The sequence below is a fragment of the Gopherus flavomarginatus genome, chromosome 9 (genome assembly GCF_025201925.1).
Source record: "Gopherus flavomarginatus isolate rGopFla2 chromosome 9, rGopFla2.mat.asm, whole genome shotgun sequence".
Classification (NCBI taxonomy): domain Eukaryota; kingdom Metazoa; phylum Chordata; order Testudines; family Testudinidae; genus Gopherus; species Gopherus flavomarginatus.
Genome location: NC_066625.1, coordinates 23,646,422 through 23,660,236, shown reverse-complemented (window position 1 = coordinate 23,660,236; position 13,815 = coordinate 23,646,422). Strand labels below are relative to the sequence as shown.

General features: G+C 45.8%; 1 protein-coding gene across 9 annotated transcripts in view; it reads left to right on the top strand.

Annotated features, from left to right (window-relative positions):
- Positions 1–3,392: 3,392 nt before the first annotated feature.
- CLEC16A (C-type lectin domain containing 16A) overlaps positions 3,393–13,815 on the top strand; it is a 177,988-nt gene continuing 167,565 nt past the window's right edge. For all 9 annotated transcript variants that reach the window (XM_050966410.1, XM_050966413.1, XM_050966412.1 and 6 more), the window contains exon 1: positions 3,393–3,598. In XM_050966410.1, coding sequence (XP_050822367.1) covers positions 3,519–3,598 — 80 coding nt within the window. In that variant the 5' untranslated portion in view covers positions 3,393–3,518. The remainder of the gene's footprint in view (positions 3,599–13,815) is intronic.

Here is a 13,815-nt window from a genome sequence, read left to right as displayed (position 1 = left end):
ATGAGAGCAAAAGAGACTTTCAAAACATCATTTGCTGTGCAGGATCTTGCTGGGTGTTGGGTGTATTCCAAATCTTCAATTTATTTTGTCCCTAACACGAGAGGGCATTAAAGTGAACAGTAGCAAGTCAGACTTGGGTTATGATCATTTAGGCTCCTATCGAGCAAGCGCTTAAGTATGTGTTTAACTTTATGCACATTTAGTCCCACGGAAACACGTGTGTAAAGTAAAGCTCATGTGTACATTTGCAGGACCAGAGCCTTTGTTTTCCTTTAAAAGAAGAGAAACACTCCCAAAATAGAATAGTCAGAGGAAACTAGGCTTATATGGAGAATTATACCTTCTCTTTGAAAACTGGAAATGTAGACAGGAAAGAACAAGGAAAATACTTGACTTCATAAGGGGATATTTCTGATGAATTCTGGAGAGAATTGTTTTCATTTTATAGAATTACTACTTGTGTCACATCCACCACAGAGTAAAAGTAAGAAACTAAGACCCCATATGTACACAGTTAACTGGTCCCTTTCTCATTTTTCCATTTGGAATACCATGGGAGGACACAGTTCAAAGCTATGGAGAGGCAGTGTAGCCTACTAAATAGTGCATTAGACTGGGATTCATGAGACCTGGATTATGTTCCTGGTTCTGCTACTAGCCTGCTAAGGGTCCTTGGACAAGTCACTTCACCTCTCTGTGCCTCATTTGTCCTATTTGTAAATTAAGGATAATGATAGTACCCTCCTTTGTAAAGTGTTTTGAGATCACTGATGTAAAGTCGTATATAACTGACAGGTTTTATTTCTCATACAGTAGCAGTGGTTAGATTGTTTATATTAAGGGCTGTGGATTTAGACTCTGCTGAGGCCTTTTGGATTTTCTTTTGTCATGGTGTGCACTCCCTGGCAAAGCAGAGGATGAAGCAGTATAGATGAAAACTATGTTTGCTTTTGCCCCATAGCTTGGGACAAAGCCAGCCCTCTTTCCCAAACCTGTGGCTCCCTACAAACAGTGTCTCCCCAAACGTGAGCCCTCCTGCCATTTCTGCTAACCCATGCTGGAGGTGCGTCGCCTCACCAAACCCACTCTACTCCTAATCTCTCTCTCTGCACCCTTCACTCCCTCCAGTGGTGGAAGCAGAAATCATTTCTTGCCAGTACTGCAGTCATGGAAGGGATACAAGGCGGGAGGGCAGGTGCAGGGGCGGCTCCAGGCACCAACACACCAAGCGTGTGCCTGAGGTGGCAAGCCACGGGGGGTGCTCTGCCAGTCGCCGCGAGGGCAGCAGGCAAGTTGCCTTTGGTGGTATGCCTGCAGAGGGTCCACCGGTCCCGCAGCTTTGGCAGACCTCCTGCAGGCTGCCGCTGAATCTGCAGGATCGGGGACCTCCCGCAGGCAAGCTGCTGAAGGCAGCCTGCCTGCCATGCTTGGGGCGGCAAAATACCTAGAGCCACCCCTGGGCACATGACCTCCCCACATGACCCTTCATGTGACTCCTCCCCACCTTGAGCCCCTATACAAACATCAACATGCTTAACTACTCACTTTCCCCCCAGATATGTAGTATTCAGTCTGTTTATATGAATCTGGGAGTTGGGTGAGGAGTCATTTCTGCATATGTATAATGTATTAAAAGACAATTCTTAAGTAGAACTCTATCCTAAACTGCTTTACGGTATTGTACCCAAACACTGCATTTCAATGGGGGATTCAACTTCCTTTATAGGAGCAGACTCCTGAAACTCTTACCAGGCCACAAAAGTGGTCTATAGTCATGCAAATAGTCCCATTGTCTTCAGTGGGATTGTTCAAATGATTATGAGTTTACAGGATTAGGTTCTAAATTCGTAAATTATTCTGGATGAAACTGATAATGCCTGAGCTGTCAGATCAGAAGGAACTCTATTTGAATAAAGGTGGGCAGATGTGTGATAAGTTTTAGCTCCATTGCTAATATGAGGGACATATTTTCAGCAAAGTTCTTGGCAGATTCCTGAGGTGGCTGGTTTAAGGCCATCAGTGTCCGGTATTATAATCTTCACTTATAGTTCTCTCCTCTACAAAGCTGGAGAATGAGGCATTTGTTTTCTTTGTTTTGCTGCTCCAATTCCACTTAACAAAATGCATGTTAGACTCCTCAGACCAATGAGGAGAAACAGAATCAAAAGCACTGTTTAAACACCTTCTGTCCAGGCTACCCCGCCCCTCTTGAGGACTCCTGACCAATGTAACAGCACTGATATATATGCTAACAAACCTTTGTTTAAGTTTGTTAGCACATGTATTGTGCTAAGGGCCATCCCTAGCATTGTGGTGCCCTAGGCATCCCCAGGCCTCCACAGCGGGGGGGTGGGGGGTGGGCATCTCCAAACCTCTGCGAGGGGCGGCTGTACCCAAGGTCTGTGGGGGGCAGGAGCAGGCTTGGAGAGCTGGGGGAAACCGCCCCCCAGCATAAGCCGGTGGAGATTGGGGCTGGGTTGCTCCACTTCCTGTTGCCCGGTGGTTGCAGGGCGGCCCGACTCTGCACTCATGGGGTGATAGGAAGTGGAGTGACCTGGCCCCAGCCTGCTCCGCTCTGCTCCCCTGGCTCCCAGCCTTGGGACTTTGGGGGCAGGGGGAAACCGTCCCCCAGCACTCACCGGCAGCGCAGAGTGGGCTGGAGCCAGGTTGCTCCACTTCCCGCCAACCCGTGAGTGCAGACCCCTGCTGCAGTCCCCCCGGATGTAGCTCAGGGGAAGGGGTGGAGTGGGTGCAGGGCTGAAGCAGAGCAGGGTTGGGAAGAGCAGGATGGGCTGGGGCAGAGCAGGGGTGGGAAGAGGCAAGGCAGGGACTATCTGGAAGGGGTGGAATTGGCACGGGGCGGGAGTGGGAGTGGCTTTCCCTGGCAGTCTCAGCCAGCCGGGGGATGGGGCTGGCCACTGGAGCAGCATGCAGCTGCATAGGGCACCAGGAAATTTGGGGCAATTTGGTGCTCCAAATTTCCTAGTGCCCTATGCAGCTGTGTAGTTTGTGTATGGGTAAGGATGGCCCTGAGTGTGCTGTTAAAGCCATTTAAAGAATGAATGCCCTCCCTAGGGCTCTGCTCCTTCAAAGAGTAGCGCGCAGCCCAGCCTCAAGTCTTCCTGTTACCCTGCGCCCGCTAAACATCTCTTGCCAGCACTGTGTACTGGATGGTACCGCCCTACCTGCACCTTGAGCTATCCCAAACCTCCCCCTGTCCCGCCCCAGCTGAGCTCTCACCCACTCGGTTCACAATCAGCAGCGGAAAGCCTGCAAGGTGCAGGCTGGGAGTTGTAGTCCGCCGCCGCCTGGGCGTCGCAGGCAAGGGGGCAGGGAGACTGCATTTCCCAGCGCGCCATGCGCGCGCATGCGCCTTTGCTTGTCCTGTCGCTGACGGCTGGGCCGGCTGGCCAGCCGGGTTTGTAAGTGTCAGAGGTCGCTGTGCTGCCTCACAGCCGGGCGCTCGGGGAGATGGACGGCTAGAGCCCTCGGCCCTCCGCCTCCTCTTCGCCGCCAGCATGTTCGGCCGCTCCCGCAGCTGGGTGGGCGGTGGGCACGGTAAGGCCGCCCGCAGCATCCACTCCTTGGACCATCTCAAGTAAGTGCGTGTGTCTGCAGGGGGGGCGTGAGGCGGAGCGTGTGTGGCGGGGGCTACGGCGGGGGCGGAGGGGCCAAGGAGGTAACGGGGGGAGGGGGCGGAGACCCTGTGGGACCGACGTGGGGCCCAGGTCCGTGGTGTTGGGGTGCTTGTGGTGCGGCTGGGGGAGCTCGGGCTGCAGAGGGGTTGCTCGGTCTCAGCGAGAGTGAGCTCAGGGCTTCGCTGGGGCAGAAGAGACCCGTGTGGCTCTCTGGCTAGCGAGTCTCGGGCGCTGGGACCTTCTCTGGTGGGGTTGGGGTGCGTGGACTGGGAGATTGAAAAGGCTTGAAGGAGGCTGCAATGGAGGACTCCAGACTCAGGTGCTGACGAGGCCTTCAGGGGTCTGAGTGGGTTCTGTGGCTGTGGAAGAGTGAAGACTACTGGAGGAGTTTCAGGCAGGGCTGCGATTGTAAACATCGACCAAGGATGTTCCCTCATTGTCTTACATCTTTCTGTGAATGTTCATGTAACTATGTTGTTTACTGTCCTCTTGAGTCCTCACAAGTACTAATTAGGTCATATACATTTCTCCTTCTCTCCCCCTCCAACCCAGTTCTGATTTTGCCTTGCACGTGATTGGATGTTCCTAAATATCTACAGGGTGGTGATGTAGTGGCACAGCATGAAAAGACAAAGCTATGATTTTATAATGCAATAAGCTTGTTCTGAAGGACAAAGTCTAAAAGGTGATAACCTTAGATGAGTACCAGCACTGTAGAGATAGAGGAGATATGGTTAACTGGGTCATGGAAGTGGTGAGAGAGTGGTCCAAAGTCATACTACAAGTAATACAGAGGGTTTGAAAATATCACCTACTAGCCAGAGAACTAAACCTACTGGTGAGGAGGCAGGAAGAAAGGTCTTTCAGCGCAGCCCAGAGTCCAGTGCCCTGGTTAGAGGCCTCAATCCCTATGACCAGGTGCTGGGAATCTTGCATGGGAACTATTTTTCAGGTATTACTCTCTGACCAGAGGGTGTCTAATGAATATGAAGTCCTTGCACTGTAATTTTCTGTTGGAAAGGGGAAATAGTTTTCTTCTTCCAAAATGACCCTTGATCCTGGAGGAAGTAAGAGTGTGTGTATGTGAAGGACGTTCTTTACTCCTTCTCCAGACCCCTGGCTGCTGTAAGAAAACCAGTGAGGTTAAGGTTCTTCTCTCTATTGAATAATTCAGGTGCTGGACTCTACTATAGCGCAAAAATTTACCCAGTCATTAGGGAATGAAATTGACCTATTCTTGTTGCTTCCGCCTGGTTCTGAAAAAAGCATTGAAATTTAATAGCCTTGCTAATTTCACAGTCTGGACAGTTTAGGAAAGCTACAAAAGCAAATAACTGAGTTGTTTTTGGTAGACTGAGACACAGCACTGCTTCAGTTTACTTCTGAAAAGTTTTCATTGCAACAGAACAGCCCAGAATGTTTTGAAAATGAAAGCTTGCGTGTTGCTGTAATTGTTGCAGTGCTTATTATAGCTGTATTGGTCCCAGAGTATTAGAAGGACAAGGGGATGAGGTAATATCTTTTATTGAAGTAACTTCTATTCGTGAAAGAGACAAGCTTTCTAGCTACACAAAGCTTTTCCTCACAGGACTTTTGGCTTATTACTCCCAATTTTATCCTACAAAAACACCTCCTCCCAATTTTACCCTATGACTGCAGGGGTGTTAATGTGCCACTTCACCTTGGCTGGCTTGTCTACACTTCACTGCTGTAGCACTTGAATGTAGATGCTACCTATGCTGATGGGAGGGGTTAGGTAATCCACCTCCTCAACAGGCAGTAGCTAGGACAACAGCAGAATTCTTCTGTCAATCTAATGCTGTCTAAATCAGGTTTAGGTAGGCTTAACTATGCTGCTCAGGGGTGTGGATTTTTCACATCTTGACCGGGATAATTAAATCAACCTCATTTTCTACTGTCAACCACACCTTAGAATATGTTTACTTATGCTAAACAATGTCCTCCACCTTGTATTTTAGCTGTGACGCTCTGAGTACCTTTCCCAGACCTGAGAGAGAGCTCTGTGTAAGTTCAAAAACTTGTCTCTTTCACCAACAGAAGTTGATCCATAAATCTTACCTACCTTGTTGCTGTAATTGATGGCTTTTATTTCCTTATTTGCCAGGAGAAGCTTTCCACTTGCCAGTGGTGAATAGGTGACTGGACTTTAGCAAGCATCATCATGAAAAATGAAGCTATCTCTTCATTATCCTGATGCCTTTCAATCTTTATGCATAATATTTTAGATGGATAAACTTTGGAGGTATCAGAAATTAAGGTTTCCCAGCAACTTGTCTATGGCTTTGAAATGACCATGCGCTGTATACTGGATTTACCTATTGTTCTGAAGTACTATGGTATCTTTTTACATTAGCTTCACCCAATAACATCTCTGAAGATGATGAAAATATACTTGACACACTCCCTTACCCCTTTACAAGACAAACAGAGAGACAATTGTCTTTGTGATAGAATGTTTGCTTTGTGATTTTGTTTATACTCAGATACTATGGTGATGGATGTATTAAACAGTACAGTACCATGATAGTTCATCTAAAACATACATTTCAATTTCTTTTGAATAGAAGACTCCTGAAATACTTCAGGAAATTATAATGTGATCTGTCATATCAGGAACAGGAAGTGGGTGTCATATATGAGCTATCCATTCATTCTTGTAAAATGTCCTAAATTACAATTGATGAGCTGCTAAATGACTTCTGAAATTAGTTTATTTGGATTAGTTAACCAGGCTACAACATCTTGAGCTAGTGATGTTTACCAAACTGATCACATTTACTGTTTCTGGCAATCATACCTTACACTGAGAAGAAGGACTCAGTTCTTGGCACTCATCACCCACCGTATTGGAGCCTGATCCAGATAATCTTTACTCATCTGAATAGTCTTTGCCCCATAGTAAGTCTCATTGAAGTCAGAGGGATTCCTCTCATGAGTAAGGATTTGCAAATCCTTAATTGATAAGCATATTTATTGCCATTGGTGGTGGTATATATTCTGTGCATCTTCCTATTTTTAAACTGGAATAAACAGGCACTAAATAACTATTGCTGCATGTATGTTATCAACATCACTAATCTATAGCACAGTTTGACATGATCAGCACTCTCTTCTGAAGAGAGATGTAGGCATGAAATGGATGTTGGGGGTCAGGACTGAAGAGCATTGGTAGTATTGTGTGGCAAAATGTTACCTTACATCTTGCTTTGCTGTAGTATACTTACTTCTTGGCAGTAGTCAGAAGGTTGTACTGTATTTTCATGAGTGTTACTCATGAGTCTTACTCATGTGTAGTTTAAAAAAGCTCCTAATTTCTTGACTGCCAAGATGGTTTGCAATCTTGGTGAGTTCAAAGACACAAACAGGCTTTGTTTCACCTTTTCATGTTGATATATTGGGAGATGCATCATAAGCAAACAATTGTACATAACTATTTGTGACAGCTCCATTTTAGAACATAAAATAAATATTTCAAAAAGTTACATCCTGACTGCAATTTTTATAGAATTCATAGAATATCAGTGTTGGAAGGGACCTCAGGAGGTCATCTAGTCCAACCCCCTGCTCAAAGCAGGCCCAATCCCCAGACAGATTTTTGCCCCAGATCCCTAAATGGCTCCCTCAACGATTGACTCTCAGCCCTGGGTTTAGCAGTCTTATTCTCAAACCAATGAACTATCCCTTCTTCCCCCAGCCTAAAGTAGGGGAGGGGGAGCTAGGACTTGTAGGCTGTGCAACTTAATGAGAAGTGGGCGACTCATCTGTGTGTCAGTTTTCTAAGCTGTAAAATAGGTTCCCTGATCAACAGCAATGTTCTGAAGCTTAATTATTGTAAATTGCTTTGAAATCATGCAACGAAAGGTGTCTCTAAATATAGTTTGCTTGCCCCATTTGAGTTGGAGGAGAACACAGGTATGATTAACAGTCTGTTTATAGTCATTCTGTAGTATGCTTCCTGTTTGGATTAGGTTGTAATTTAAACCTGAAAGCAACATTAAGTGATGATATCTAGAACTTTGAAAATAAAACTTGGAGAAAAGGTAGGGTGGGCTATTGGGTTTTGTTTAATTAACAGGTTGATAGTGAACAATGCATATGTTATAATGCTAGCATGTTTTTGTTCAGTCACTTGTGCAGATTAGTCCCATGTACAGATCTATGATCATCTAAGATTTGATCTAACTTTCTATTTTCTGCTGTGTTTATAGCAGTTCTGTTTCCTGTTTTGTGTTGTAGGGCAGGATATCTCAACCTGTGTGTTGGGACCCAAAATTGAGTGGCCAGAGTGTTTCAAAGAGTCAAGTGGCAGTTCCTGTGGGTTCTGTCCTACAGTGCTGACTGAGTTTGACTCCCTGCTCCCAGCACTGCAACTCAGTGTCGCTCAGGTTTGGCCTAGCCATTGTGATGACAGGAATCTGGGTAAGCCAAATTTGAGTTAGTGGCACTGCACCCCATGAGCCAGGTCACAACTCCATACTCACAAATTTGGTCCATTCAGGGGGGCAGGGCCAAACATGAGTGGCGCTGCCACTCTGGAGGTACTAGTGCCCAGAGCAGAGAGCCTAGCACAGGAGCCAATGTGGGCTGAGTGTTGGATCCAACAAAAACCACCCAAGGGCCTCCACCCCCAGACTATTTACTGGGTTGCAACAGGCCATACACATTTACAAATGGGTCTTGAGCCCCAAAAGGTTGAGAACTGCTGTTGTGTAGGGTATCCTTCAGAGTAAAGCCTACTGTCTTCCCTTTAACCCCTCTCTGAAAATGAGTCTCCAACAAGGCAGCACAGTATATGGCTGTTTGTTTTCACTGATGTACAGTGCTTTCCCATTTCTTTTCCTAAAATGCTAAATTCTATCAGAAGAAAACCTATATCCTCTAATTTTGTTTTCTAGAGAAACTTCCCAATGAATTATACTTCGTATAATCAAGAATGTGAATTTATTATTTGAGCCAAGTATACTATTTATTTCTGGTGGTGCCACAATGTGTTAGGTACTGTACAATAGTAAAGTAAGCCCCGTTTCCTACCCTGAACAGCATGTAGCGAAACAGCTTATTTTTATGCATACTTACCAACATGTGACCTGATTCAGCTCCCATCGACTTCTGTGGATAGGTGGATTAGACCTGTAACTAAGAGCTTGATTCCTTTCCTTAAATTTTAAAAAAAGTTTAGGGCTCATAAGGATTCTAGACGTATTTTCCAGACAAGTACAGTGTAGACAGCAATAATGTACTGTTCCTCAGACAGACATGTCTGTGACTCATCTTTGATCTGGAAACGCCATTTTTAGGGGTCAGAGGACTCATTTGGTGGCCAAGTCTTTTCCAGCTTTTGTTTTGTGATTTGGACTACTTTGGGTTTTTTTTTAATGGTAGTGCCTGGAAGCTCCAGTCAAGGTCAAGAGCCCATTATATTGAGTGCTTTGTAAACATATAGTAAGACAGTCCCTATCCTGAAAAGCATGAACTCCAGTTTAAGACCAGATATAAGCAGACATAATATACAAATAGAGGGAATGCAGGAAGGAGAATGAGGGTAATGTTGAGAGCAACACCAGGTTTAATTAGTCATATGCACAGCTAAATGGCTTCAGTTATTTTTAGTTTTAAAATATTAAAGAAAAACTAACCCCCACTGGCCTCCTGCTTCATCATTGTTAGTTTACTTAGACATGGTAGAAGTTGGATCTTGAGGAAGGATTTGAAACAGGCATGAATAGTTGCTTTTTGGACAAATTAAGGGAAAGCATTCCACATGGTATTACTGAAACCTGGTGGAATGATTCCCATGACTGGAATGGTAAAATCAATGGTTGTAACCTACTTAGGAAGGAGGGAGAGTGATACTGTTGAAAATGGCATTATCTGTTTCTGAGTCCCCAACAACTTGGAAGAAAAGGATCTTGAATGCTGATAGATCAGTATCCTAAGAGATAAAGCACAGGATGGGTTATTAGGTGTTGTCTGCTACAGACCACACTAGGGAACAGGATGACTATATTGTGCACCAATCTGTAATGTATAGGATTCATGGGATTCTTCAATTGGAGAGACATATTCTGGAGATCTCATGCTGCCAGTACTAGAACATTCTTGGAATTTCTAAATATTACAGATGACAATTTCCTACCTCAGTGTTGCATCCAGCATAGGGGAATTTTATATTAGACCTTGTCTTGACAGATAAAGATGACCTGATCACAGAACTACAAATTAATGGCAGCTTAGATACAGGTGATCATGACTTAATCACATTTATAATGTGTAAACAGAGTAAGACCAGAACAGTGATGTATATACTTCGTGCTTTAAAATGGCCAGTTTCACAAATCTGAAAAGAATTGAGCCAAATCATCTGGGAGGAAGAATTTAATCAGAATGATAATTGAGAATTGTTTAAGAACACTTTACTAGTTGCCAAAAAAGTCCAACAATCAAGAAAGAAGGCCATATTGGTTTAAAAAAACCTGCCCTGGTTTAGAGGGAAGTGAAGGCAGCTAAAAAACTAAACAAAATAAAAATATAACAGATGGAAGAAAGGGGAAGTTGATAGTAATTTAATATAAATCAGAAACTGGGAATTGTAGAAAATTGGTAAGGGGAGCAAAGAGAAATTTGTGTTCAGTAAAGTTAAGAACAACAAGGAAGAATTTTTTTTTTAAATAAGTTAGGAACAAAAAGAATCCTAACAATGGTATTAGCCTACTACTGGATGGAAATGGTAGAATTATCAATAATGCAGAAAAGGCAGAAGTGTTCAATAAACATTTCTGTACTGCATTTTGTGGGGGGGAAATAGATGATGAAGGTTTGAGGGTGGCATGGTAAGATACAAGAATAGTAAGTTAGGAAGGGACCAAGAAGTTTGGACAAGAGGCCTGAAACTGAAGCAGTGCTCGAAAGTGGGGATGACATGATCAGGACAGGTCAGGAACAGTATGTTCATAGGAACATTATGAATAGACTAGAGGTGACAAGGCGGCTAGAGTAGTCAAGACAAGAATTAAGAGTTGGGAAAAGTTTTAGTGATGCAGACAGAACAGGTTGGATCTTTGCAATGTTATGGAGGGAAAAGTGGCAAGATTTGGGAATGGGTCTAGAGAGGTCATAGTTGGAGATGACGTCTAGGCCTGAGTGACTGGGACTGTAATGGTGTTACCAACAGTCCCTGAGAAAGGGAAAGGCCTTGAGTAGTACAGCCTACACTGTGATTTGTGAGGCTGACGAAGACACCGTGACTCTAATCAACTTTAGACATACTAGACTGTTGGCACCACCGGTAAATGTAGGTAAGCGCATGCTTGTTTGCTGCTTCTCGGTGGGCGGGGGGGAGGGAGAGTTAAGAGCTTCTGGAGTGGTGCAAACAGACAGAAGTGTTACTAATCATTGACCGTTTTCAGTTTTCCCATCTTCTTGTGAAATCCAAAATGATGACATTGTGAAGGGACAGAGAGAGCTGCAGATTTTGCTTCAATTTTTGCTACTGAATTGTGTATTTCAATTCCAAGCTCAGTGTCTAGCAACAGAGATAGGTACCCATCTGTAAAACAAAATCTGGGTACTGTCCTGAAGTGAAAGATGAATCACCTTGTTCACAGGCATGAGGAAAAGGAGTGGTGCCGCTGGGTTTCTTCTATAGTGTAGAAGGAAGAAAATCAGTCTGACTAGCGCATTTTCTTCAGGGTTTCTTGACTACTTGTTTTCTAAATCTTGCTTTTGAAAACAAGCCCGTGCTTCTCGTGAATGAAGTATATAGAATTAGTAGTTAAAAATATACCCCAACTTCCCTGATAAAAATGGACTCTGTTTCTTTCTGAAAGAGTATTAACTTGTAATCTGTTAAGACCTGGAATATGCTTGAGTGACTTGGTCGTCCGTGGAGCCTTAATTTGCCCCCCTTTGTCTATAAGCAATATGATAGTCTTTAATTCAGTGGTCCTCGAACTTTTTACCTCATGCCCCCCACCTTCACTCTGTTAGCTCCCCTCCCCCTCCAAGCCAGAGTCAGGAGCGTGTTTCAGGGTGGGGGAATATGGATAGGGTAAAGGGGCCAGGCAGGGGTATGCGGACAGGGTAAGGGGGCCCAGAGGCAAGGCCACAGCGGGGCTCAGGGCTGGCAGGTGGGGCCACAGCGGGGCACTCACTCTCCCCCATCCCCTGTGGGGACTGGCCCGGGCCCCAGCTGTACCCCACACCCTGAACGTTGCTCCACCCGCTTGGAGGGGCATCCCACAATTTGAGGACCTCTGCTTTAATTATCTAATCAGACTATTTTTTCCACTAATCCCCTTCCTCATCCAGTGCTTAGGATGAATAGTGCTCACTGAATGATCAGCTATTCAATATTTTGTTGTATGGCCCTAGGCCTTATTTTCTACACATTATTCAAACTCTGCTGTGAATACAGAATTTTTAATTTTTTCATGTGTTTTTCTGCAGAGCTTATCACTGTAGCATGAGTTCTTTGCAAATGGTCCCTTCTGACCTTAAAGTCTATAATTCTAAATATAAATTAATTTTCCCAATACCGCTCTGAGCTAAGGCGCAGAAATTAAAGTCAAGTGTTCACTAACTTTGGGTGCCCAATTTGAGATGCCTGTGGCCTGTACTTGCAGAGTACCAGGCAGTTTATAGCACTTCACTTGTTTGTTACACAGCTTTTGTTGATCTCTGTTGCTGGAGTGTGCTCAGTACTCCTGCAAATTGACATCTTGGGTCTGAGTTTGGCATCCAGAAAATGAGGAACTTCGGTGACCACTTGTAAAAAATATTTTAACTGACTTGACCCCCATCACATAGGAATTCTGTGGAAGAAATAGGAATAGAATCCAGTTCTCCACAGTGGAATTCAACTGCCTAAACCAGAGGTGGGCAAACTATGGGCCACATGCGACCTGCAGGACCATCCTGCCTGGCCCTTGAGCTCCCATTCAGGGAGGCTAGCCCCCAGGCCATCGCCTGCTGTCCCCACTCCCCTGTAGTTACGCCGCCGTGCAGGCAGCGCTCTGGGCGGCGGGATTGCGTGCTTCTGCCGAACAGCGCAGCAACGTGTCTGGCTCCGGCCGGGCAGCGCGGATGCCAGACATGCTGTTCTGAGTGGCATGGTAAGGGACCGGGGAGTGTATTTGGGGGTTTGGATAAGGGGTAGGGGGTATCAGGGGGCAGTCGGGACAGGGACCGGGGCAGTTGGATGGAGCGGAGGTTCTGGGGGACGGTTGGGGATGGGGAACGTGGAGGAGGGGTTGGTTAAGCATGGCAGTCTCAGGGTGGGGGTGTGGATAGGGGTCAGGGAATAGGGGCAGTTGGATAGGCGTGGGGTCCCAGGGGGCCTGTCAGGGGGCAGGGGTGTGGATAGGGGTTGGGGCAGTTAGCGGACTGGGAGCAGGGGAGTTGGATGGGGGTGGGGCCCCAGGGGGTTGTTGGGGTGAGTGGGGGTCCTGGGAGGAGGAAGTTAGGGGGCAAGGAGTGGGATTGGGGGGACTGATGGGTCGGGAGTTCTGAGGGGGGCAGTCAGGGGATGGGAATTAGGAGTGGTCGGATAGGGGCGGGGGCCAGGCTGGTTGGGGAGGCACAGTCTACCCTACCCGTCCCTCCATACAGTTTTGCAATCCCAGTGTGGCCCTCGGGCCAAAAAGTTTGCCCACCCCTGGCCTAAACCATGAGACCATCCTTTCGCATCTTGCAGCCCACTGCTTCAATTCCCTACACGCTGTCTAACTTCTGAAACAACCGAATCCTACAGATAACAGCCACTTGCGCAACACAACCTTGATGCTTCTGTTCCAGGGTGATCTGCACCTTTCACCCCTCTGGTCTGAATGCACTCTCTGTTTTTAGGCCTCTTGGCTTCATTTATCCTCATGTGGTATCCTGCGATTATCCCTCTTAGACCCCATATCTGGGCTGCAACCTGCCACTTACCAACCATGACTACTTGGTAGACCCGACTGGCTTCACCACCTTCAATTCTTGCCTTCAGTAGTTGTGATCAGACAGCTTTCTTAAAACAAAGTTTTGTTTAATCTTAACAGTAGGAATAATAAAGCATAAGAGGTTTGTAACACAGTGAACTATCTTCATACATAATTATCTTGCTTAAGCTTGCCATCCCCCGGGAGCTTAGGGAGGCCCAGTTGCTTCAAATCTCCTC